The following is a 27,699-nucleotide window of genomic DNA, read 5'->3' as shown; positions in this document are numbered from 1 at the left end:
AGTTAGCTACCATGATAGCTTAACTAGCTTTCTAAGCTGATGTCTTTGAAAAACCAGATCCAGTATTTATGCAACAGACAATGTGCACATGGCTAATTACAGTTTGACAGAGAGTTTTTACATGAATAAATTTATGGTTACAAGCATATGTTTGTTTTTGCAGGGAGAAAACAAATCTGAGTATTTTTTAGGATTAACTCCGGTCGGTGTTGTTGTCTATAAGAATAAAAAACAAGTGGGAAAGTATTTCTGGTAAGTTTAACTTGAGGGCAGAATTGGTATTAAAGTTGTGCACTACATGTATGGGGCTTGTGGAACTTGAATGTCATTGAAAGTGTTGGGAAAAAGCAAACAGACATTTCCAGTGGTTGATAATAAATGAGTGAAAGTGGGTATGAGTTTTCTGCTAGTTCATCTCGGCGTATATGTTCTCTGTAAATTTGAGGTATTTTGATTCTAGACTCTCTCGTCCATGGAGGCTGTATATAGTAGAGTTTCCTATCCATCCCAGTGTGTGTGGTGAGCTGTGGGCCCAGGACTGCTGAGTTCTGACTCTAAATGAGGAAGGATCTGAGAGAGATTGGGGCGCCCACAGCACTACACTGTATCTGGAAAGGCTGTACTGCCAGGGCCTGGGGATGCCAAGCTCGTCTGCATTCACTGGAGAAGCCCAGGAGAGTGAGAAAGGAGTGTGTTTCGGAAGGTGTCCAGAGCAGTAGCAACCTATGAAGGAGCCAGTAGGAGCCATCTTTTTTCCCACTGGATACTTCTCTGAATTTCTGATTAACTCTTAAAAGCAGCAGTAGCACCACCATCTGCTTTGTTTTTCAGGCCTCGGATTACAAAGGTTCACTTCAAGGAGACCCAGTTTGAACTCAGAGTACTGGGAAAAGACGTAAGTTTGTGTTTAGTGCTTAGCTTCCCTGAGACGGGAAGCCTTGTCTGCTCATTGATAACTTAGAAGACCTAGTAAAGTAAAACTGCCATGTTTTCTTCAGCTGCAGCCACATGGAACCAGGTTAATTGACTCAGATAAACAACTCCTTTTCAAGGAAGGGAAGGGGAAGGAGGATAAATGAATGAATTGGTAATGGAGAAATGTCACTTCAGTTTTAACAAAGGGGAAAAAATAACCTTTCTTGGGCACAGGAGAGAATAGGAGGTGATTATCATTATTAGTTTTTTAGTACTGTCTGTGAAGGTTAAGATTCATGTAATTAGAAGGGTGCAGCTTTCATGCAGGACAAAACATGTCCTAATTTTGTCTCAAAGTCAATTGAACAATCTACAGGAAGTCACACTTCTGTTCTTTCCCTAGTTGAGCATGGTAGGTAAACCAGATGAGAAACTCTGGATGCTTTCAAGGGAGTGCAAGCCAAGGGTGCAAAAATGCTGACCGCCCTGCTGCAGCTTGGCAGAGACCTCCAGAACTGCTTGGGTAGTAGGCACAGATTTGTTAGAGCCTCAGGGTGCTCTCGTGCTTTGACGAGTAGTTTTAGGGAAACCAGGCAAAAGAAGACAAGAATATGAAAGCTTCCTTTTAATCTCCCTGTGAAAGTAATGCTTCCTTGAAGTGCTGTCACTATAATTCATGTTTATGGGATACACAGGTGAAAATAAGACGTAGGCGAATCCACCCTTCTGTCTCTTTAATACTAACGTTTTGCAGAACAGAATGTAAGTGAATGGTCTTGAGTTGACTTTCTAGTGAGATAGTTGTAAAAAGAGGTAAAACCAATCCGATGATGCAGCCACAAACTAAGACAGGAGGAAAAGTGGCTGCAACCACAGTTGGAACGTAGCATCCGGCTCAGTGTCCGGCATGCAGCAGGTGCTCAGTAAGCACTTGGCGCCTGATCAGTGAACTGATGTACTGGGGTGGTGGGCTGCCAAAGCAGAGAACTTGGCACTACCATTTGTTCTTCTAGAAAAAAATGCAGTGATCCCTCCCAGAATTATGTGACGTGCCATCAGAGTGTTTAGTGAGAATGTGATAGTAGGGGTTCCCTGGCAGTCCAGAGGTTAGAACTCCACACTTCCAACTGCTAGGGCCCGTGTCCAGTCCCTGGTCGGGGGATCTATGATTAAGACCTCACAAACTACGTGGCCTTGAGAGGGAAAAACAAAAGAAAACATGATAAAAAAAATGGTAAGACTTTCATGGAAACATTACTATTATTCAAAGTCATTTTTCCATTGAGACCTAACTTATTTTTGTGAATGAGGTCCTTTGGTGAGCTCTTTGTATATTATTACTACACTGCCTTAAAATGCCGTCTGCTGCCTTGAGATAAATGTTTGGTGAAGTTGCAGCTAACTTGAACTTTCAATTTCTTACATTTCTTCATTATTAGGTAAAAACAACACTAAAATTGATGTCATTGTGTGATTTTTTTATTTTTTTAATGGCAGTCTCCGGGGGTGGTCTGGTTTCCTACACACACAGCTCCCTCCCTGTGCCCTGGCATTTCTGAGAAAGCTTGACCGTTCGTCGGTGTGCATCCTGAGGCACCGTGTGCTCCTGGCTCTTTTAGTGGCTGTGGTCTTTAGTAAGGTGACAGAGCAGGTCACATTTAACTCATGCTTGCATCAACGGGATTTAATTTTTGTTTTACACATGAAAAGATGCTCAACATCACTCATTATCAGAGAAATGTAAATCAAAACCACAATGAGGTACCATCTCACCCTGGTGAGAATGGCTGCTATCAAAAAGTCTACAAACAATAAATGCTGGAGTGGGTGTGGAGAAAAGGGAACCCTCTTACACTGTTGGTGGGAATGCAAACTAGTACAGCCACTATGGAGAACAGTGTGGAGATTCCTTAAAAAATTGGAACTAGAACTGCCATACGACCCAGCCTACACACTGAAGAAACCAGAACTGAAAGAGACACATGTACCCCAATGTTCATCACAGCACTGTTTACAATAGCCAGGACATGGAAGCAACCTAGATGTCCATCAGCAGATGAATGGATAAGAAATCTGTGGTACATATACACAATGAAATATTACACAGCTATTAAAAAGAATGCATTTGAATCAGTTCTAATGAGGTGGATGAAACTGGAACCTATTATACAGAGTGAAGTAAGTCAGAAAGAAAAACAGCAATATGGTATATTAACACATATATATGGAATTTAGAAAGATGGTAACGATGACCCTATATGCGAGACAGCAAAAGAGACATGGATGTAAAGAATGGACTTTTGGACTCTGGGGGAGAAGGTGAGGGTGGGATGATTTGAGAGAGCCTTGAAACATGTATATTATCATATGTGAAGCAGATCGCCAGTCTAGGTTCAATGCATGAGACAGGGTGCTCAGGGCTTGTTCACTGGGATGACCCTGAGGGATGGGATGGGGAGGGATGTGGGAGGGGGGTTCAGGATCAGAAACACATGTACTCCCATGGCTGATTCATGTCAATATATGCAAAACCACTAGAATATTGTAAGGTAATTAGCCTCCAATTAAATTTTAAAAAAGAAAAATTTTTGTTTTATTGAATAATACATTGACCAAAGCACACCATTTCCAGAGTATTCTGGCTTTGCATAGTCTTTCTCCTTTCTCTACCAGGGCATCTCTTTGTGAGGTGGTGATTTATATGTTAGAATAAAGTTGATTAATATGGAGGCCTAACTGTTAATCGCAGATTAAGCCCCTGAAACCTATCACCTGGAACAATAATTTACCATCAATTTGAAAAATGATTAAGGGTCTTACTCTGCTGGTTTTCTGGTTGAATGTTCCAGAGACTTAACTACGTATGTTAAGTGCTGTTAGGGCCAAATTCAGAGATTGAGTTCTCAAAAGAATAGCAATGTCCTGTAGATAAAATATTTTCCTGGGGTTGCACTGTGGCACTAATGCTGTCCAATTCCACTTTTAAATATGAACCATGCCCAACATAACACATTGATGTATTTTAATAAATATTAATAATATTTAATGTGTACTGATGATCTGTCTATATATTGCTTTATAAATAGCAAATAGCTGTCTGTAACTAAGTATTGGTTTTATAAAAGTTTATCCCTCTGACAGGTTCAGAAGCTAATTAGTATAAATACTTTTATGCATTATTTAAGCTTCCTAATAGGTACTGTGGTTTAAAGAAAAATCTTACATGATGATTGTAGAAATCTGGGAGTTACACTGTGAAGAAGAAAATTTAAATTATCTAGTACTTTAGATCAAAGGTAGTGATTATGATTATTACTTTGGTACACTGTCTCAGATTTTTTCCCTGTTAGAGTGAACATTTAATATATGTATATAGACATGTATATATATTTTATCTCCAGGTGGTTTTGTACACAGTTTTTATTCTTCATAGCATATCACAAATATTTCTCCTTTTATTATATATATTCATATTGTGCCTGCATAGTATTTGGTTATGTATTTTTTCTTAATGTTGCAGTTAGCATTTTTTTCCTCTTCTTATATCTCATAACTTGTTTTTGCTGATAGAGGTAAAAGCTGTGGAATTTTATGTTTATTTCAAATATGAGTGTTTTGTTGAATTCTCTTTTTCTAGCCAGGAGTTTTAATTTCATACTTATACATTTTATAGCTATATAGTTATATCAGTCACAGGTAAAAATGTTTATACTCTTGTTTCTGTTATTTAATAAACTTTTGTAATTTTATAGTATTGGTCACAACTTCTAGAAGAGTGTCAAGTGATCTAGCCATATAAAGAATTCTTGGTTGGTTTTTTATTTTATTTCTTTTTATTTTTTGTGTTTAACTCTTTAATGAACTGTCACAGCAGCTAAAGCGTTTTACATTTCCATCTAGCAGAGCTCCAAGTTTTCCATATGCTCATTCACACTTGTGATTTTCTACTTTTTTGGTTGAACTGTCCCAGTGGTTGTGAGGTGGTGTCTCACTGTGATTTTGATTTGCAAATAAATGTTATTTTTAAGTAATATAAAAAATCAAAATCAATGCAAACAAAAACCCACGATGAACAAAATATCAGAATCTTAATAAAAACAGGATTCTGCATTTGTTTACTCATTTCACTCACCTCACTGTTTTCTATTTGTTGGTTTGTTTTGTTTTTTGTTTTGGCTTTTTTGGGGGGTGTCACACTGCCCCGTTTGTGGGGTCTTAGTTTTCCCACCAAGATCTAACCTGGGCTCACCGCAGTGAAAGTGCAGAGTCTTAACCACTGGATCATGGGGGAATTCCTACTTCTCCGTATTTTATTCTATTTTTTAAAATATAAATTTATGTATTTTAATTGGAGGATAATTACTTTACAATATTATACTGGTTTTGCCATACATTGACATGAATCTTGCATGGGTGTACATGTGTCCCCGATCCTGAATCCCCCTCCCTCTTCCCTCCCCATCCCATCCCTCTGGGTCATCCCAGTGCACCAGCCCTGAGCATTCTGTATCATGCATCAAACCTGGACTGGCAATCTGTTTCACATATGGTAATATACATGTTTCAATGCCATTCTCCCAAATCATCCCACCCTCACCCTCCCCTACAGAGTCCAAAAGACTGTTCTATACATCTGTGTCTCTTTTGCTGTCTCGCATACAGGATTATCATTGCCATCTTTCTAAATTCCATATATATGTGTTAGTATACTGTATTGGTATTTTTCTTTCTGGCTTACTTCACTCTGTATATAGAATAGGCTCCAGTTTCATCCACCTCATTAGAACTGATTCAAATGTATGCTTTTTAATGGCTAAGTAATACTCCATTGTGTATATGTACCACAGATTTCAACTGTAGTGTTGGAGAAGACTCTTGAGAGACCCTTGGACTGCAAGGAGATCCAACCAGTCCATTCGAAAGGAGATTAGTCCTGGGTGTTCATTGGAAGGACTGATGCTAAAGCTGAAACTCCAATACTTTGGCCACCTCATGCAAAGAGTTGACTCATTGGAAAAGACCCTGATGCTGGGAGGGATTAGGGGCAGGAGGAGAAGGGGATGACAGAGGATGAGATGGCTGGATGGACATGAGCTTGAGTGAACTCCGGGAGTTGGTGTTGGACAGGGAGGCTTGGCGTGCTGCGATTTATGGGGTCGCAAAGAGTCGGACACGACTGAAGGACTAGACTAAAATGAACTGTGACAAATACCTCTGGTAGCTTGATAGGGATTGCACTGAATCTATAGATTGCTTTGGGTAATGTACTCTTTTTCACTTTATTGATTCTTCCGATCCATGAACACTATATATTTCTCCATCTGTTAGTTTCCTCTTTGATTGCTTTCACCAGTCTCTTATAGTTTTCTATATATAGGTCTTTTGTTTCTTTTAGGTAGATATATTCCTAAGTATTTTATTCTTTTCATTGCAATGGTGAATGGAATTGTTTCCTTAATTTCTCTTTGTATTTTCTCAGTATTAGTGTATAGGAATGCAAAGGATTTCTGTGTGTTGATTTTATATCCTGCAACTTTACTATATTCATTGGTTAGCTCTAGTAATTTTCTTTAGGATTTTCTGTGTAGAGGATCATGTCATCTGCAAACAGTGACCGTTTTACTTCTTTTCCAATCTTCTTTATTTCTTTTTCTGCTCTGATTGCTGTGGCCAAAACTTCCAAAACTATGTTCAATAGTGGTGGTAAAAGTGGGCACCCTTGTCTTATTCCTGACTTTAGGGGAAATGCTTTCAGTGTTTCACCACTGAGGATAATGTTTGCTGTGGGTTTGTCATATATAGCTTTTTTTATGTTGAAGTATGTTCCTTCTGTTCCTGCTTTTTTGGAGGGTTTTTATCATAACTGTATGTTGAATTTTGTCAAAGGCTTTCTCTGCATCTATTGAGATAATCATATGGTTTTTATCTTTCAATTTGTTAATGTGGTGCATTACATTGATTCATTTGCGGATATTGAAGAATCCTTGCATCCCTGAGATAAAGCCCACTTGGTCATGATGCATGATCTTTTTAATATATTATTGGATTCTGATTGCTAGAATTTTGTTAAGGATTCTTGCATCTATGTTCATCAGTGATATTGGCCTGTAGTTTTCTTTTTTTGTAGCATCTTTGTCAGGTTTTGGTATTAGGGTGATGGTGACCTCATAGAATGAGTTTGGAAGTTTACCTTCCTCTGCAATTTTCTGGAAGAGTTTGAGTAGGATAGGTGTTAGCCCTTTTCTAAATTTTTGGTAGAATTCAGCTGTGAAGCCGTCTGGTCCTGGGCTTTTGTTTGCTAAAAGATTTCTGATTACAGTTTCAATTTCCATGCTTGTGATGGGTCTGTTAAGATTTTCTATTTCTTCCTGGTTCAGTTTTGGAAAGTTGTACTTTTCCAAGAATTTGCCCATTTCTTCCACGTTGTCCATTATTTTGGCGTAATATTGCTGATAGTAGTCTCTTATGATCCTTTGTATTTCTGTGTTGTCTGTTGTAATATCTCCATTTTCATTTCTAATTTTATTGATTTGATTTTTCTCTCTTTGTTTCTTAATGAGTCTGGCTAATGGTTTGTCAATTTTATTTATCTTCTCAAAGAACCAGCTTTTGGCTTTGTTGGTTTTTGCTATGGTCTCTTTTGTTTCTTTTGCATTTATTTCTGCCCTAGTTTTTAAGATTTCTTTCCTTCTACTAAGGTTCTTCATTTCTTCCTTTTCTAGTTGCTTTAGGTGTAGAGTTAGGTTATTTATTTAACTTTTTTCTTGTTTCTTGAGGTATGCCTGCATTGCTATGAACTTTCCCCTTGGCACTGCTTTCACAGTGTCCCACAGGTTTTGGGTTGTTGTGTTTTCATTGTCATTTGTTTCTATGCATATTTTGATTTCTTTTTTGATTTCTTCTGTGATTTGTTGGTTATTCAGAAGCATGTTGTTCAGCCTCCATATGTTGGAATTTTTAATAGTTTTTCTCCTGTACTTGATATCTCATCTTACTGTATTGTGGTCAGAAAAGATGCTTGGAATGATTTCAATTGTTTTGAATTTACCAAGGCTAGATTTATGGCCCAGGATGTGATCTATCCTGGAGAAGTTTCCGTGTGCGCTTGAGAAAAAGGTGAAATTCATTGTTTTGGGGTGAAATGTCTTATAGATATCAATTAGGTCTAAGTGGTCCATTGTATCATTTAAAGTTTGTGTTTCCTTGTTAATTTTCTGTGTAGTTGATCTATCCATAGGTGAGTGTTATTATTGTGTTATTGTTAATTTTCCCTTTCATACATGTTAGCATTTGTCTTACATATTGCGGTGCTCCTATGTTGGTGCATATATATTTATAATGGTTACATCTTCTTATTGGATTGATCCATTGGTCATTATGCAGTATCCTTCTTTGTCTCTTTTCACAGCCTTTGTTTTAAAGTCTATTTTATCTGATATGAGTATTGCTACTCCTGCTTTCTTTTGGTCTCTACTTGCATGGAATATCTTTTTCCAGCCCTTCACTTTCAGTCTGTATATGTCCCTTGTTTTGAGGTCGGTCTCTTGTAGATAACATATATAGGGGTCTTGTTTTTGTATCCATTCAGCCAGTCTTTGTCTTTTGGTTAGGGCATTCAACCCATTTACGTTTAAGGTAATTATTGATAAGTATGATCCCGTTGCCATTTACTTTATTGTTTTGGGTTCAAGTTTATACACCCTTTCTGTGTTTCCTGTCTAGAGAAGATCCTTTAGCATTTGTTGGAGAGCTGGTTTGGTGGTGCTGAATTCTCTCAGCTTTTGCTTGTCTGTAAAGCTTCTTATTTCTCCTTCATATTTGAATGAGATCCTTGCTGGGTACAGTAATGTGGGCTGTAGGTTATTTTCTTTCATCACTTAAAGTTTGTCTTGCCATTCCCTCCTGGCCTGAAGAGTTTCTATTGAAAGATTAGCTGTTATCCTTATGGGAATCCCCTTGTGTGTTATTTGTTGTTTTTCCCTTGCTGCTTTTAATATTTGTTCTTTGTGTTTGATCTCTGTTAATTTGATTAGTATGTGGTTTTTTATTTTAATGAAAACACCACTATTGTTTTACAACATGTATGTTAGCTCTTTGTTTTAATAACGTGTTCATTACTGGAGTTTACATTTTTTAAAAGTTTGGATGAAATGGTTGATTTTCACTGAATGCCCTTGAGAGCCAAGATTGCTGATTGTTCACTCATTCTGTAAGTAATGCTGATTTAAAAAATCCAGATGAGAGAAGATAGTGACTTGGACCAGAGTCGTACTATTTCAAGTGCTGAGAAGCTGTTGGATCTGGATGCAGTCACATGGTTTGATGGATGTGGGAAATACGAGTGACTTAAATGTGTTTGGCACCAATGGCAGCAAGAATGGAGCTGCCATCAAGGGAGGTGGGGGAGGCTGTGAGTAGAGAGGTTCAGGGGGAAAATCAGGAGGCCCACTGTTAACATGTTGAGTCTCAGATGTGTGGTCGACGTCTAAGTGGGGACCCTTGGGAGACATATAGGAGGTAAAGTTAACATGTTGAATCTCAGATGTCTGGTAGATGTTTAAATGGGGACATTTGGGAGACATGTATAATAAACATTCTTTATATTAATAGAAGGTAAAGTTGTTTCTGATTGGTAGCAGATTGAGTGATTTGTGAAAATAGGGAGGAGTTTAGCATCATACCCAAATTTCTTGGTTTCTTTAACAGGGGAGAATATAGTCTGCACAGTAGGCCCAGAAGTTGGCATGTACTAAGCACATTGCTGAATAAACAGGGGAAAAAGTGATGCTGTGATTATATTTACATGTAATATATCGTGGAACTGACCTCAGCTAAACCCACCCAGCGTGACAGGATGTAGAACCAAAAGGTTTCTGGCAGCTCTGGCCACAAGTAATTAGACCAATGTGGCTGAACTCTCTGCCTGCTTTGGGAAGAGGACACGGGAAGTGACGGTGGCCAGGAGCTGACACTGTTCGTCAACAAGCCCAAGAGGTCTTGGTTACACAAGCTAGGCATTCCTTTCATGCTTTAAGTAGAACTACAGAGTTTTAAAATTTGATTTTATTTGAGGACAATTCCAAATTTATAAAAAGTTGCAAAGATTAAAATACTACAAAGAACAGGGTTATATATTGTTACTTACATTCATTTGTTAGCATTTTACTCCGTTCCATTTTTGTTATTTCTCTACACATACATACTACCTTCTGAGTGATTCAACTATATTTTTCACATGTCATTTGTCTCTTAGTACTTCAGTGTATATTTCCTAAGAATAGGAATATTTTCTCATGTGGCCACAGCATATTTATCTACTTTATAAATGTATGTTGATAGAATACTTCTATTATCTACTTTTTCTATATTTATATATAGAAATATATATAAATACTGTTTCAACTTTGTTGACTGACCTAATAACATTCTTTATATTAATAGCATTTTCCTGCTCCAGTGTAGAGTCAACTTAGCCTCCTTTAATCTGGAACATTTTAGTAGCATTTTTGTTTTTTATGATGGATGGGGGATTTTTGAAGAATACAGTTCTACGCCACTTTTTGACCTTTAAATATCAAGTGGTTTTAATTGCGTGGGTCCACCATAGATGGATATGTTTCACTAAATAGATGCTACAGGTACTTCTTGATCTGTGCTTAGTTGAACGCGTGGAAGCAGAACACTAGACCCAGAGGGCCAACTGTGTGGGGGTTGGCACTGCTAACGCCTATTGCTCCAGGGTCAACTGTAGACTTTCATATTTGTCTGATATTTCACTATAATTAGATGAAATTATGCATTCTCAGTTGGAAAGCAGCCCAGGTGAAGCTGTGGCTCTCCTGGGGTGTTAGATCTGGAGGAGCATGGAGACTCCTATCTGCTTCTCGTTGGTTATATTAAATGAGTGTAATTGCTGGGTTTTTTCCCCTCCTTTACAACTAAGAGGGATCATGTCATTCAGTGCAAATACTGTGCTCTTGAAAATGTCCCTTAGGTCTAACTGACTTAGGACTCTTTCCTGATTAGATCTTTTACTATGATGCTTGCAAAATGCTGATTTTCTAGCTCTCCGACTGCCTCAATATTTTATTTTTAATTGGAGGAAAATTGCTTTACACTGCTGTGTTGTTTTCTGCTGTAAAGCTTCAATCAATCATAATTAGGTATGTATATGTATGTATATATATATACATATACCCTCCACATTTATCAGTCAGTCTTTGACAGTCCACTGTGAGAGCCTCACCTTCTCTCTTTTTAATTTATTTCTGTTGTCAGCATGGACTTCTTTTTTTTCCAGTGTTTTCTAACGCACTACTGAACCTAGCTATTCTGGTGTTGTAATTGTCCTGCTGCTACTGCTAAGTCGCTTCAGTCGTGTCCGACTCTGTGCAACCCCACAGACAGCAGCCCACCAGGCTCCTCTGTCCCTGGGATTCTCCAGGCGAGAATACTGGAGCAGGTTGCCATTTCCTTCTCCAATGCACGAAAGTAAAAAGTGAAAGTGAAGTCGCTCAGTCGTGCCCGACTCTTTGCGACCCCGTGGACTGCAGCCTACCAGGCTCCTCTGTCCATGGGATTTTCCAGGCAAGAGTACTGGAGTGGGCTGCCATTGCCTTCTCCAGTAATTGTCCTAGACATGGCCAGTGGGAGACCTTTTGACATGCCTCCTACCACTGTTTTGATTATTTTATCCCTTTTTTGACATCTCATGGTATTTCAGGTGCATCTTGTACCTACCCTGCATTTACACTCTTATCAGTCATTTCTCCAAAGAGCCCTGGTTCCTTCTGGTGGGGAAGGGTCAAGATCTGGGTGTTAGTGTGGTCATTGCTACTGGGATGACTTTGCTTCTGGCCTTTCTAGTGGACAATGCCAGGGAATACATGCATGAATATACACGTATGTACAGGTATAAATACATACATTCATACACATGTGCTCAAATGAACATGCTTCTACATATTTTCAGTTCAGTCCAGTTCAGTTCAGTTGCTCAGTCATGTCTGACTCTTTGCGACCCCATGAATCACAGCACGCCAGGCCTCCCTGTCCATCGCCAGCTCCTGGAGTTCACTCAAACTCATGTCCATCGAGTCAGTGATGCCATCCAGCCAACTCATCCTCTGTCGTCCCCTTCTCCTCCTGCCCCCAATCCCTCCCAGCATCAGGGCCTTTCCCAATGAGTCAACTCTTCGCATGAGGTGGCCAAAGTACTGGAGTTTCAGCTTTAGCATCAGTCCTTCAGTGAACACCCAGGACTAATATCCTTTAGAATGGACTGGTTGGATCCCCTTGCAGTCCAAGGGACTCTCAAGAGTCTTCTCCAAGACCACAGTTCAAAAGCATCAATTCTTCGGCACTCAGCTTTCTTTAGTCCAACTCTCACATCCATACACGACCACTGGAAAAACCATAGCCTTGACTAGACGGACCTTTGTTGGCAAAGTAATGTCTCTGCTTTTGAATATGCTGTCTAGGTTGGTCATAACTTTTCTTCCAAGGAGTCAGCATCTTTTAATTTCATGGCTGCAGTCACTATCTGCAGTGATTTTGGAGACCAAAAAAATAAAGTATGACACTGTTTCCGCTGTTTCCCCACCTATTTGCCATGAAGTGATGAGACCAGATGCCATGATCTTCGTTTTCTGAATGTTGAGCTTTAAGCCAGCTTTTTCACTCTCCTCTTTCACTTTCATCAAGAAGCTTTTTAGTTCCTCTTCACTTTCTGCCATAAGGGTTGTGTCGTCTGCATATCTGAGGTTATTGATATTGCTCCCGGCAATCTTGATTCCAGCTTGTGTTTCTTCCAGTCGAGCATTTCTCATGATGTACTCTACATATAAGTTAAATAAGCAGGATGACAATATATAGCCTTGATGTACTCCTTTTCCTATTTGGAACCAGTCTTTTGTTCCATGTCCAGTTCTAACTGTTGCTTCCTGACCTGCATATAGGTTTCTCAAGAGGCAGGTCAGGTGGTCTGGTATTCCCATCTCTCTCAGAATTTTACACAGTTTATTGTGATCCACACAGTCAAAGGATTTGGCATAGTCAAAGAAGCAGAAATAGATGTTTTTCTGGAACTCTCTTCCTTTTTCCATGATCCAGCGGATGTTGGCAATTTGATCTCTGGTTCCTCTGCCTCTTCTAAAACCAGCTTGAACATCAGGAAGTTCACGGTTCAGGTACTGCTGAAGCCTTGCTTGGAGAATTTTGAGCGTTACTTTACTAGCATGTGAGATTAGTGTAATTGTGCAGTAGTTTGAGCATTCCTTGTCATTACGTTTCTTTGGGATTGGAATGAAAACTGACCTTTTCGAGTCCTGTGGCCACTGCTGACTTTTCCAAATTTGCTGGCCTATTGAGTGCAGCACTTTCACATCATCATCTTTCAGGATTTGAAATAGCTCAACTGGAATTCCATCACCTCCACTAGCTTTGTTTGTAGTGATGCTTCCTAAGACCCACTTGACCTCACATTCCAGGATGTCTGGCTCTAGGTGAGTGATCCCACCATTGTGATCATCTGGGTCGTGAAGATCTTTTTTGTACAGTTCATCTGTGTGTTTTTGCCACCTCTTCTTAATATCTTCTGCTTCTGTTAGGTCCATACCATTTCTGTCCTTTATTGAGCCTGTCTTTGCATGAAATCTTCCCTTGGTATCTCTGATTTTCATGAAGAGATCTCTAGTCTTTCCCATTCTATTGTTTTCCTCTATTTCTTTGCATTGATCGCTGAGGAAGGCTTTCTTATCTCTCTGTGTTATTCTTTGGAACTCTGCATTGAGATGCTTATATCTTTCCTTTTCTCCTTTGCTTTTTACTTCTCTTCTTTTCACAGCTATTTCTACATATTTTAGAAATCGTAAATTCATGCCATACCTCTGGTTTCCATCTAGCCCCACAGGGCTTGCTCTTCTTTTCCTCATTTCATATTTGTGTAACCTTTCTTTGGCTATGAGAATCTTAGCTCCTGACAGTAATACATGTACTTGTTTGTTTGGTCTTAAAACTACATCTCAAGCAGTGTCAGAATTCCTTTGTGGAAACCACTAAAATTGACAGTTTTTTTTTGTTTCTCTCTAGTTGTGGCACCCAGGCTTAGCTGCCTCTTGGCATGTGGTATCTTAGTTCCCTGACCAGGAATCAAACCTGTGTCCCCTGCTTTGGATGGTGAATTCTTAACCACTGGACCACCAGGAAAGTCCCTGTATATGGTTTTGTGCTTTTTCCTTCGTTTAGTAATACCTCCAGAAATCTCTATATCAGATCATTGAGAGCTTTCTTATTCTCTTGTACAGCTGCATTTACTTTATTGAGTGTCTATAAAATCATTTACTCAACCAATGTCTTATGCTGGATCATTTGATAGTTCTTGATAGTTGGCAATTATGTATTTTTCCTTCAGTCAATAACTTTGTGCAAATGTATTTTTATATTGTTGGAGGACTATCTTTGGGGTATGTTCTCAGGAGTGAGGGTGCTCAGTTAAGAGGGTAAGTACATGTGTGAATATTAGGTGCTGCCTTATTCCCATACCCCAGCCGTTACCTGCAGTTTCTGTGCCATTGTACATTTCACCTGCAGTGTATAAGTGAACCTGGACTATTTGGATTTTCCTGTAAATGTTCAAATGTGTGACTCTATTGGTAACATTTGGATCCTGAAGCCATATGACAGTTTGGTTTGGAGTCTTTCAGATTCAGTGATGGACTACTAAACTTGTGGTCAAACAGCATAATGTAAGCTCAGAACTTTTAATTCTCCAACTTTGGACAATTTCCTGAACAACATTGAAACTCCCTTTTCTTGTCTGTGAAGTGAAGATGATAAAATCTGTTTTACAGGGTTGTGAGGTTGTACTGTGAATGAACCCAATCCAAAGTTGGACTTGTAGCAAGCACCGGGTACATGTCTCTGTGTTGGAACTATCTTGTCCTCACGCACTTAAAGTTTTGCACAGGAAAGGGCTCAGGCAGCACTTGTTCTTGGAAGGTGAATAGCTGCTGCCACAGCAGGAAGGGGAGCTTAGGTCTTTTTCAGGCCCCTGGAGTTTCCTTAGCTTCATTTGCTACTATGAATGTTTTTCCATAATTAAGGGAGCCATTTGTTTGGAAGGAATGTCTAAATTCTGCTATAAAAATTTTCTACATTAAGAGTATCAGTAGATAGTACCAGATATGCCTTCATTTTAACAAGCTTAAGTAACATTTGTTATTAAATTCTTGCAAACATTTGTAAGACTAGCAATAAGGGTTAGTTTTCATGAAAAAATGAAACCTGCAAGTATAAGAAGGAAATGCTGACATTTAAGGAAATTCTACAGTTTCTTTAGAGAGCAGATGAAGAAAAGATAGAGTAAAAACAATAAAAAAGCAAGCCATCTGGAATCCTGGATTTGCATCTGTGAATTTTTTCAAATAGGAAGAAGAGTAAGCTCAACAAAATAGTTTTTAAAGTTTACTGAAACATGATGTAAACATTCTCTAATGTTTTGGCTCCTGTTTTCTCCTTTAAATTCCTGGGAGGAAAAGGAAAAAGGGGAGATGCAACACAATCTAACACATCCCTTCAAATTCGTTAATATATATTTCTATGAACTAGAGAGTAAGTAAGTGAAGTCGTTCAGTCGTGTCCGACTCTCTGCGACCCCATGGACTATAGCCTAGCAGCTCTTCTGTTCATGGGATTTTCCAGGCAATAGTACTGGAGTGGATTGCCGTTTTCTTCTCCAGGGCATCTTCCCAACCCAGGGGTCCAACCCGGGTCTCCCGCATTATAGGCAGATACTTTACCGTCTGAGCCACCAGGGAAGTCTAGAGCTAGAAAGAGTTATAAACAATTATTCATTAAGCAATTAATTTCTTTGTAAAAGAGGTAAAAAGGTTTTTCATGTTTAGTGTATAATTTGAAATACCCACATAGCAGACAAAAGAGTTCTGGAATATTTTTGCTGTTTTTGTTGTTTTATTACAAAATACAACATATATGTTGGAATGGAAATTAATGTTATTTTTCCAGTGCTCTGTTGAAATGCACAGTGATTTTTAATTCAAACCATATTATGTGCATTTCAAAAAGAATTTTAAAAATAACTGATGTGTGTGTAGGGGTGTTTATATGTAGTGTATAAAAGCCAGAGTTCTAGAAATAAAGTTTTTGCTCTTATAAATCAAGGAGAGACCGGCTACCTTAGCAGCTCTTCGAGAGTCACAGTGTAAAATAGGCTCATTAAAAGGTCTGAGCATTTAACCCAATGTTTCCCAAATTGACTTGACCGTAGAACTCTTTTTATGCCAATATCACGAGACATTAATGTTTAAGAGTCACTCTTTAGAGAGCACTCTGTAAAGAAAAAACAAGATAATGTTAAAAGAACAGGATAACATTTTACTCAGTGTTTTCAAATTCCCTGCTAACTTGCCTTTCCAACTAATAGGAAGATTGATAGTTTTTTTTATTGCAGAACTTACTTGAATTCTTTATATGGCTTTGCACTTGGAATGAGAAAACAGTGGAAGATATGGGGAAAGTCATTAAAATATTGTGCCCACTGTCTGACATATACAAATGTAATTTAACTTTACATTTAGACTCACCATTTATAAAGATAAATATCTCAAAATACTTAAAAATTTGTCATATTTCTTTGGTATTTATTTTTAGTTCAAGAATAAAGTTTTTTCCTTTCTACCATTTGCCTTCCTTTTCTTTATCAGTAATTAAGTTCTTTCAGTCACTTGCTGTTAGTCCCCTGATTTTTATTTCGTCTGGTGCCTAGAGTAAGTTCACAATTGCCAAGTACATATAAATCTTGTAGAAATCAAATGTTTAAAAAAGATCCCATAATACGGTAGTCTTGTAGTCTTTGCACTTCTTTTTAGCCTCTGCTCTGTGTCTGTGGATCATTGATAAGGAACCTCTCTGCTGAAGGCCTTTCCAATATTTGTGTAATGGTTGCATTTTACCATTGTTAGAAGTACTCATCTCTTTCAAGTATTTGACCTTTGCAGTGTCCCTTAGGTTACTTCAATTAACCTTGGAGATGGGATGAATATGTAATGACAGGATTGAGAAGATGTTTATCCCCGCACTTCTAGGGAAGCTGGGGAAGGCAGACTGTCCAAGGCAGCAGCGAGGGACCAGCTAGAGAAGGGCTTTGTGTGGCGAGGCTGTTGGGCACGGGAAAGGCAGTGAAGCTGGGACCCAGGGAGAGGAAACTGCCGAGCGTCTTGCAGTGTGAGCACCTCCGTGACCCTGTCAGTAAACTCAAGGCCCTTCAGAGAAGTCAGGCTCAAAACAGATTGATTTCTTCAAAGCTGCGAAGTGAAACAGCCAGCAAAGATGGGAGAAGAGTGAGAAAAACAGAGGGAGTTAGGTTGGGGATTCATCCATTTGATCTGGGTCCTGAATTCTTACAAATGATGGGATTGGGACTTTGAGCCCCGTTTACTTAGAGATCCACAGTATGATGATCCCCCGTGTGTTATCTGAGTTAGAGGTGACTTAGGCTTGGTCTGTTTATAAAATAAAAAATGTAGATTGAGACTATAGCTTTGCTTCTGGCATGAAATGGCTGAAGTTATGAAGGTATTTGAAAAACTTTGCCAAAAGCATGCGTTGGATTCTTGGATAAAGTATTTTAGCAATTGGTTGGAATGAACTTCTGAAGTTAAGCAGCTACTTGTGTTTATATGAACGAATGGAAAGGTGCTAATGGTCCACGTCCTTTTGGAAAAGGTTTAGCAGGTAGTGAGTGAGTGAAGTCGCTCAGTCGTGTCCGACTCTTTGTGACCCCATGGACTGTAGCCTACAAGGCTCCTCTGTCCATGGAATTTTCCAGGCAAGAATACTGGAGTAGGTTGCCATTTTCTCTCCAGGGGATCTTCCCGACTCAGGGATCGAACCTGGGTCTCCCGTATTGCAGGCAGACGCTTTACCGTCTGAGCCACCAGGGAAGTCCCTAAAGAAGTGAAAGTCGCTCAGTCGTGCCCAGCTCTTTGTGACCCCATGGACTGTACAGCCCATGGAATACTCCAGGCCAGAATACTGGAGTGGGCAGCCTTTCCCTGCTCCAGGGGACCTTCCCAACCCAGGCAGGAATCAAACCCAGGTCTCCCGTGCTGCAGGCGGATTCTTTACTAGCTGAGCCACAGGGGAAGGCAAGACATTTAAATATCACGTCAGTTACATTAATGTCAGCAGTTATTTTAAGTGGCAAAAATATATAGAATTTATTCAGAGTGCCTGGCCCTTTTTAAAAAAATTTATTTGTATCAACTCACCTTTTAGTATTTGGATCATTCAGCTAACAGTGGGACGAAGTCCAGGCAGCTAGTGTTAAAGCCCTGTTTGAATGGGGGAATGAGTTTATACTTGCCATTGCATGGGGCAGAAGTAATTAGGGGGCCTGTGGGAAACTCTTTTGTTCCTTTAATAAATTTGTACCCAAGGAAATTTGCTGCTGCTGCTGCTAAGTCGCTTCAGTCAGACAGCAGCCCACCAGGCTCCCCCGTCCCTGGGATTCTCCAGGCAAGAACACTGGAGTGGGTTGCCATTTCCTTTTCTAACGCGTGAAAGTGAAGTTGCTCAGTCATGTCTGACTCTTTGAGACCCCATGGACTGCAGCCCACCAGGCTCCTCTGTCCATGGGATTTTCCAGGCGAGAGTACTGGAGTGGGTTGCCATTGCCTTATCCGCAAGGAAACTTGGGAAAACCCAGTTCTGGTTGGATCCTAAAATTCTGCTTGGATCATTAGGTGATGGTAGTTTTGTGTCTGTATGAAAAGCAAAAGAATGCAGATGTTTATTGAAGAATAGAGTGAATACCAGTCCAAGAAAAGTTTGAGGAGATTTATTTTATTTTCAAGTTAAAAAAATTTTTTTCCTGCATTTTTGGAAATCTAGGTAATATATGTAATTAAATCACTTTGTGAAAATTCGATTTAATAGGTCAATTCCACGTTAGTTTTGGATGTTCTTGATAGAACATGAAGGTGTCTCTGTCACAGAGTAGTCATCAGCAGCCACCATCTCTTAGTGCTTCAGTTGCTGACAGAGAGAGATATTGAGAAAGGTGGTAGTTGGCGGAGTAGGGGAGGAGCCTGGGACTTCCCAGACAGCTCAGCTGGAAAAGAATCCACCTGATTGTTCCCTGGGTGGGAAGATCCCCTGGAGAAGGAAATGGCAACCCACTCCAGTATTCTTGCCTGGAGAATCCCATAGACTGAGGAGCCTGGCAGGCTGCAGTCCACAGGGTTGCGAGAGTCGGACACGACTTAGTGACTAAACCATCAGGGGGCCCCTGTCTTATACTGGCTATTTTTTTTTTTTTTTTTTGACAAGCCATGCTGCATCTTACTTCTCCAGCTGGGGACAGAACACACACCTCCTGCAGTGGAAGCGCAGGGTCTTGCCCACGGGACCACCAGGGAATTCCCATATACTGACTCTATCTTATTTATCCTGATACACAGCCAGAGACTCAGTATTTTAAAATTAATGGCCTGTGCATTATATGTTGGATAATCCAGTGACCTCAAAACACTGGCATGTTATGTAAGAAGATCTTAATAGTGGTTGCCTCTGGGGAGGGGAATTGGAGACAGTGGTGAGAGGGAGGTTTAGTTCTCATTGTGTAACCACTTTGGTAACTTTTGGTGTTTTTACCACGTGTATGTATTTAAAAAGGAAAAGTGAAAGAAGAAAAATTCCCCTCTAAACATCGCCATCTCCTGACAGGATGCTTGGTCTCCCTCTTGCCTCCAAGGGTCTTCTGTGATTTCCACTGCTCCCCCTGGTTTCTTTTGCTTTTGAGGAAGACACATTCTGAATTCATTGCCTTTTCTTACTCATCCCTACCTTTTAAATCCTTACCCCTTTCATGAAAGCCACTGAAGATTTCTCCCCATGAAATGCAGTGACCTCTTTTCAAGCCCTGTGACCTTTCTGGGTCACTGGAGACTTGCCCTCTCCCCCACCCTCTCTGACACCATTGCCTCCTGGTCCATGTTGGCCTGTCTCACTCCACCTTCGTGAGCATCTCCACTGTGATCCCATCATTATCTGTGCTCTCTCCCTGAGCAAACTGTTTTAGATTCTCGGGTAAAATCACCTATACCAGCAGACACGACCTCTCTCCTCAGCCTGCCCTTGCATATTTACCGGCCCACTAGGCATGTGGAGTTCCCAATTCTATGGGTGCCTCAAAATCAAAACAGTGTGAGCTATTGTCCATTCCTCTGCCATCTAAGTCCCCAGGTTTTTCCACTTGCTTATTTTAGTACTTTGCTGCACCCAGCTCAGAAACCTAGACTTGCCCAAGTTCCTTCCTCCACCTCACGAAGTTTGGAATTACAGGTTGTCTTGCTATAACATGCATATATTGGCTCTGTTTCCATCACACCATTTCATTTTGCAAATAAACTCCTGAATTGGGCAGGTTCATTCTAGATGGACTTGGGAAGAAATTTCCTGCATGTAAATGTTCTGTCCTTGCTAAAAGGATGTGTGAAGGGAGAGGAATCATTCAATTATTCTTCTGCATTGACAATTTTGTGTATATGAATCCATGGGAACCTTATTCCACAGGCATTTCTGCATTTGTGACTTGAGTTTGATTTTTATTTGAAACTAAATTAGCAATTATGTAACTTCACAGAGCTTGTGGCTTATTATTATTTTTGTATAGATACTGTATTTGGCTTGGTTTTCTATTAAGTCACTTTAAAAAATAGTATCTTTTCCTGTAAAATTCAAATTATATCTAATATTGCCTCTGTTTCTTATGTATTAAACTATATAACTATAAATAGATATTGTATATGTATAAAATAGATAAGGAACTACCAGATTAAAATAATTGTGAAAATTAATTGCATACCTAGTATATGGCACTTTACATCTGTCATGTCATTTAATTTCTTTCACCCAATAACTTGATGCAGAATGGAGAAACTCGGTAACTTGCCCAGATTACACTGCTGTGATGGTGTTGCCCCTCCTAGCAGCCCCTGTTGAGATTCTTTCATTTAAGTGTGGCCTGTACATCCCTGAAAAAAATACAGTTAAGAACTGGATTTATGAGTGTCTTCTTTTTTGGGGGGCTTTGATTTCCATGTGGTCAGTATTTTTCCTGTTCTGGTGCACGTTGTTGGCAGAAGAGTTTTCAGTGCTTCCACGCCATCACTGCGATTATTTGCAGTCATGGGGTGATGTAGAAAAAGGTAGTCGAGGTGAGGGTGTTAAAATTTCATGGCACTTACATTTTGTAATTCTATCAAGAGATAATTGTTCTTTTTCTTTTTTTTTTAATGTGTTAACAGTGATTTCTCTGCTTGCTTGAATTTTTGGTACCTAGAAGGGGGCTGTCATCTGAAAAATCTTATGGTCTGTAATTTATATTCTCACATTTTTTTTCTCTCTTAGTGCAGTGAAACCTCATTCTTTTTTGAAGCTCGAAGTAAAACTGCTTGCAAGCATCTTTGGAAATGTAGTGTAGAATATCACACATTTTTTAGGTATGTTCCTTTGCCTAATAAATGAAAATTGTGTTTGCTTTTATAACAAGAATTCTATTCTTAGAAGAAATTGATAAGTGTTTCTCTTTTCTTAACTTCTTTACATGCACATGTATGTAGATGTTTTGTTTGTTTGTTTGCTCATGCTATAAGGAAGGATCAAGGATGATTGCTTTTGGGGTTTATGTAAAAGTATAGCTTTGGTATTGGTGGGAGTTAAGTATTCTGCTGTGAACACACTAATTGAAATGCCTAGCCTCGAAATATGGAATGGGTGGCTGGGTATGCAAAGCTTACAGAAAAGACCAAGGTTGGTCATGTAAGTTTTGTAGGGAATAAGGCAGACAGTAGGCAGACAGTTGCTTATGGAAACAGTAAAGAGAGGACAGGGACTGCGCTGTGGGACCCTCCCAGCGCTTAGAGGATGGGAGCGTGGGGAGTGGGAAGTAAGGGCGGCAGATGCTGTGACGAGTGAGGAGCTGGCGTCTGCCTTGTGTGCTCCTGGGAGGTCGCAAAGATGCAGGCAGAGCACTGACCGTTGGGTTGTGTGGGTACTGCTTGTTTGACATTCTTATGGTGTAAAGATTAAATTTTATCAGGTAATGTTATACATTAAACTGTTTTTGGTTTTCAAATTTAGATTAATCCTTCCCCTTTTTCCTTTTTGATTTACACAGAACATTTTTTCCAAATAGTGTGACGCTAGAGGAGTAGTATTATAAAACGATCCACATCTTTTGAGGAGTTTGTATCCAGAAAGGGATGTAGCCCAGAATGTCTGAGACATTACCTCTCCATCAGTGGGGCGGGGCCAAGAAACTCCACTCAGAGCTGTGTGTTGAATGTACCATAGAATGGAATATGAGGAAGAGTGAACCATAGCATTAGATATGATGAACTGCCATGAGAACCTTGGCTTGGGTTAATCAACACAGTGGCAAAGTTCCCAAGAGAATTTAAGTAGAGAAATTAAATTTATTCACAACAAAATCTTCCTTATAAGGGTGATGATATATTTAATAGTCTTCAGGAAGTATGAGTATTTTGATATCATACTTGTATAAAATAGTAGAATGCGGTTGTTAAGTATTAGCTTGAAAATAATCAATGATTATTTTTTGCCAATATGTAGACTGAGTAAAATATTTCAACTATGTGTTAAGCAGTATTGCACTATTACATATTTCTACGTAGTTTTTGCTCGTGTTACATATTTGTAAGTCTTTTTTAATTTTCTTTTACAAATTCATTAGAATGCCAGAAAATGAATCAAATTCATTGTCAAGAAAACTCAGCAAGTTTGGATCCATGAGTTATAAGCACCGGTATAGGTAAATGGCATTCTTTTCCTTTGGGGTGTGTGGATGTGTGTATGAATGCATATTTAATCTAACCATCCAAATGGATGTGTGCATATTAAAGTTTGTGATCTAATTTTTTTCTGATTTTTTTTTCATAATGCCAGTTATTTTGATAGGCAATAACAGTTTATTAAACTTTCTTGACAAAAGTGATTTTCTAGGTTTAATGATATTTAAAGAGTACATTAGCTTGATTAAGTATAGAGTTTTTAGAATGTAGTAGAGCTTACTATCTTCAGAAATTCATTTTGGTCCAATTATCAGTTATCTCCAATTATGTGGTGATTATGAAACGGAGTAGATATTCTGAATAGTAGTCTATTGGCATTCTTAGGATATTCAGTTAATTCTCTGTTGCAGCATCATGGGTCAAATGCTTTCTGTAGTATAATGCTTACAACATAGTAATGCTAGCAAGTATATGTTAACTTTATGGAGTAGTACCCAGTGCCATATATTGTGCTAAATGTGTCCCAATATCGCTTCTTTAATCATTGCAGTCTTATTGATGTTATCCTCATACCATGTGAGGAAACTGAGGCTCAGAGACAAGTCACTTTTCAGAGAAACCAACCAGGAAATGTCAATGTTGGGCCCACTGTCTGGCAGTCTAACTCCAGACAGAGCCTGTGTCTTTACCGGTTAGTCAGACTGTTGCATGTTGCGAGGAAAGCTTGATTGTCAAGCAGCCAGGCAGGTGCTTGTGAAAATGGAAAGTTTCTATGTTTTGAAAAATAATTTGTTTTGTTTCAATTCATTCTGTTACCTGGAGAACCTGTGATATTGAAGGCAGGATAATAGGTGCCCAGAGATAGAAAGAATAAGATTTCACCACCTTTGCCTTCGGCTTCCCTAGTGGCTCAGACGTAAAGAATCTGCCTGCAATGTGGGAGACCTGGATTTGATACCTGGGTTGGGAAGAACCCCTGGAGAAGGGCATGGCAACCCACTCCAGTATTCTTGCCTGGAGAATCCCATGGACAGAGACTGTAGACTGGCGGGCTACAGTCCATGGGGTCGCAAAGAGTCGGACACGACTGAGCAACTAACACCTCTGCCTTCAGAGAGCTACAGTATTATTCAGTGAGCAGTGATACAGCAGTGAGATGGTCCCAGGCCCTATAAAACTGAAGCAGGGTGCAGAAATGGCACTTTGGAGGCAGGACACTGTTCTGTCAGTCTATTTGAGATATCTCCAAGTGAAATGCTTACTTAGGAGACTTAAAAATCAAACCAGGTCAAGCGTTTGCAAGACAATAATATGCCAGATTTTAATTCCTTTCTTTTATAAACCACTTTTTAAAATCTCGCTTTGAAACCAGGGATAATCAGTAAAGGAGTGATTAATATTAAATGTTCAGTACATTAATCTTTACATATTCACTTGGATGTTTCCTCATTTGCTGACTTAACACTTAAGTATTATTATATTATAGATGTTCTTGGTGTTTGTAGGAAAGTGTTTATTGAAATCCAAAAATTTAAACTTTGTTATCAAGGTTTCCCCCTAGATAGTGATATAATTACAGGAATTTAAGGAGAGATTATTTACTTTAATATTAAGGAAAACAGCTCATAGTGAGTATTTGGGCTGTTCTTCCCACTGGGACGTAACACATTTCAAGGGCTATAGAGTGAATGTGTAAACCTGTCTCTTTGTCACTGAAATGAAGCTAGTGAAAAAGCATCTGTCTTAATATTCATAATGCAAAATTTGTAATTATGCTGTTTAACATACACTGTAGCTGGTTTCCACAAATTTACCATACCTGATTTTTCAAATTTATTGAAATGCAAATGCTGTCGCTCTGGGAATTATTATTAGGAAGTTATTGGATTTTGCATATTAAGTATAATTTCCTCCACAAACGTAATTAAAGGTAACCTTTGCAAATTGGAAGCTCTGCTAAATCTGTTCTAATTTTGTGGGTGGTGTTAACTGCTTAGTAAATCTTAATGAAATTCGAGTCTCAATGTCTGTATGTAGGAAGCACTAACATTATGCAGTTCCTGGAAGAAGGATGTTTCATCCCACTACCCAGAGCCAGGCTTAGGCAGGGATGGGTCTCTGACTACTGGGTGGTCACCAGGACATGACTGTTAATTGTCAAAAGTAATAACAGCCAATCTTTAAAAAACATTGTATGCCTGTTCCTTTATTTTGAGACGTTCTGGAGACAACCTGGAAGGATGGAAGAACTATGGAAACAGAAAGCTCCTTCCTTTACCCTGTAGGCTTTTAGAGCGTGGGAGATAGTGAATGGCATAACCAGTGGCTGTGGTGTGTGAGTGTGGTTGTCTGTGTGTATAACTCTACATGTGTTTACAGTGGAGTGTGTGTGTGTAGGAGTGTGTGATAGAGAAAGACAGTTCTAGTCTTTACTTTCTCTTTTGCATCTTAGGGCTTGCAGAATACCAAGGAGATTCCAACATCTTTGAGGAAAAACTAGTCATTACTTTAGAGGAGAAAACTTGATTTTAGTGGTATGTGACAGGCAATCCTTTCAGAAATTCAAAATTAAATTTTTGGGAAAAGATAGAGCTGAAATGTGACTGTCAAAATCATTTATTGCTTTATTATCAGATACCAATAATCTGAAATAGAGACTGATTAAGTCTTTGGTTAAATATTTTGTTATACACTGCTCTCTCTTCCTCTGAGCCCCTTAAAAACTAACCTTGCCTCTACCTGTTGTTAAGTTTGTAGAGGACTCCTGGTTTGGATGAATGAATGAGTTCTGTAGAGCTTATACTCTAGAAATGAGACTTCAGCCTGAGAACCACCTCCCGCCCGCAGAACCCTGATAGCCTTCTTGCCACATTTCTTGAAGTGTGCAAGAGATCCAGTCCTCCTGAGAACTCACTTTGTCTCAAGTGCTTTCATGTGTGTTACCTTGTTAAACACACTCAGTGACCCGTCAAAGGGGCCTTATCCTCATTTGTGTAGACAAGATGTTTGAGCCCCCGCCCTGACCCCCGCCAAGTCTAAGGTAATTGAACCAGACCTTTAGCTAGTAAGCAGCAGAGTTGAGATCTGAACCCAGGTGTCTGTTCTCTTCCCTCTACCCAACCAATGGCTGTTTGTAGCCTCACTTTGGAGCTGAAGAAGGGCTGCTGGCGGGGCCTCCCAGCATGGAATGGGAGTATGTGTGCCACAGGGCCAGGGGTGGGCAAGTGGGTGACATGGGGGCAAAGCTCTATCCTGCCACTGTGGAGAGCCACTAGGCGTGTAGGAACGCTTACACCAACACTGAGAATCTCTGCATTTGCCCTGTGCTATTCTGTTACAAGGAAGTACTAAGAACACCATACAGGAGTATTTCTGCTAGGGAATAATATGAACAATAGAAATACATACAAGGAAGATAAGGTTCTAGGAGATTAAAAAAGTAACCTACTGAAGACCACGCATTTCTGCTAGAGCTGAGCTTTGGGCCAGGCTTGTAGCTTTAAAGTACATGGCTGTGTGTGCTGTTCCTTCTCCTGGGCTGCCAGGCTGTGCCACCCTGGCCAGCTGGAGGATAGAAAGCTGCTTCTGGTCCTGGGTCCTGTGCAGCCTCTGCCAGGTCAGCTTATGTCCCTGGACTTCAGTTTTATTAGTCTTGTGATATGATTTTCTCATTTCTTCTTTATTCCTGAGAAACAAGCCATGAGGAAAAATTGAATAATAAAATAAAATCTCATTATCAAATGCCTCAGTAGTCCACATATTAGGTTATGTTTTTAGGCCAAAAATTTTTTCCTCCATGCAATGAAGTACAGACTGTCCAAGTCTTAGATTAAGTCTGTTGCAAGGAGATCTTATCTTCATACTTCAAATAATTTATAATAATGGAATTTTGCTGTCTGTATAGAATTTTAAAAAGATTTTCAGGGGAGAGATGTTGCTATTTGTATTACCTTATGTACTACCTTTAGAATAGCTAAAACGTTTGAAAGTTCTCAAATTAATAATTTTTAAAATGTGTTTATTTGTATTTAGTTATAATTATGTAACATTTTATGTGCTTGGCATTGTTCTGGAAAATTTAGAAACATTCATACTTAACATTCATAATAAGCCTATGAAGTGGTCATTGGTATTATTGTTGCTTTAGTAATGAGGAAGCCGAGCTACAGACAGTTTGAGTAATGTTTCCCGGAGTCAGAGAGCTAAGCTATGACACAGCTGGAATTTGAGCCCAGTGTCCAGAGCTTCTTATTAACAATATATCAATATGTGAAAACAGCAAAATGGAAGTTGATAAATGACAATTTTCTTATCATGTTATTAGATTTCTATATGATACATTTTCACTATATATGAGGGGAAATAGTTACATTTCAAGTGGAAGCAAGCCTGTCACTCTGTGCCCCCCACCCTCCTGCCCTCCCCCTGGTTTTCATGAAGTCCTGAATGTGGAGTATGTACACTCAGGGATAGAAACTGTCATTTTCATTCCACATGGTAAGTCGTATCCCCAGTTAGCCCGATGAGCTTGTTATGAATGTTTCAGGCCTCTGTTTCTTGTAAAAATGAATGGGGTAGTAAGCAAGGAGGGGGAGTTTCCACAGAAGTATGTAGGAGGTAAATTCGGCTTTTCCCGTCTCATCTGATCTCTTTTGGGGAAAGAGCCACCAGTATGTATCCTGCGCTGCTGCTGCTAAGGCGCGTCAGTCGTGTCCGACTGCGTGCCGCCCCACAGACGGCAGCCCAGCAGGCTCCCCCGGCCCTGGGATTCTCCAGGCAGGAGCACCGGAGTGGGCTGCCATGTGTCCTGTAAATGGAGGGCAAATAGGTTGAGGCCATTAAAAGACCTTTTTCCCATTAGATGGCGCTTCTCATAGCGAATCAAAGTAGTCACTGAGAAATTCATTTTCTCTGTACCTAAATGACACTTCCCTTGAAATCCAAGAGTCAT

At 39.5% G+C, this 27,699-nt stretch overlaps 1 protein-coding gene across 8 annotated transcripts in view; it reads left to right on the top strand.

Moving 5' to 3' along the window:
* EPB41L4A (erythrocyte membrane protein band 4.1 like 4A) overlaps positions 1-27,699 on the top strand; it is a 284,136-nt gene that overhangs the window by 174,666 nt on the left and 81,771 nt on the right. For all 8 annotated transcript variants that reach the window (XM_018053741.1, XM_018053739.1, XM_018053736.1 and 5 more), the window contains 4 exons: positions 164-252; positions 832-895; positions 21,346-21,437; positions 22,691-22,768. In XM_018053741.1, the coding sequence (XP_017909230.1) occupies positions 164-252; positions 832-895; positions 21,346-21,437; positions 22,691-22,768 (323 nt within the window). The remainder of the gene's footprint in view (positions 1-163; positions 253-831; positions 896-21,345; positions 21,438-22,690; positions 22,769-27,699) is intronic.

Source organism: Capra hircus, chromosome 10 (assembly GCF_001704415.2).
Source record: "Capra hircus breed San Clemente chromosome 10, ASM170441v1, whole genome shotgun sequence".
Lineage (NCBI taxonomy): Eukaryota > Metazoa > Chordata > Mammalia > Artiodactyla > Bovidae > Capra > Capra hircus.
Note: the sequence above shows the minus strand (reverse complement) of the source record. Positions and strands in the feature narration are given on the sequence as shown.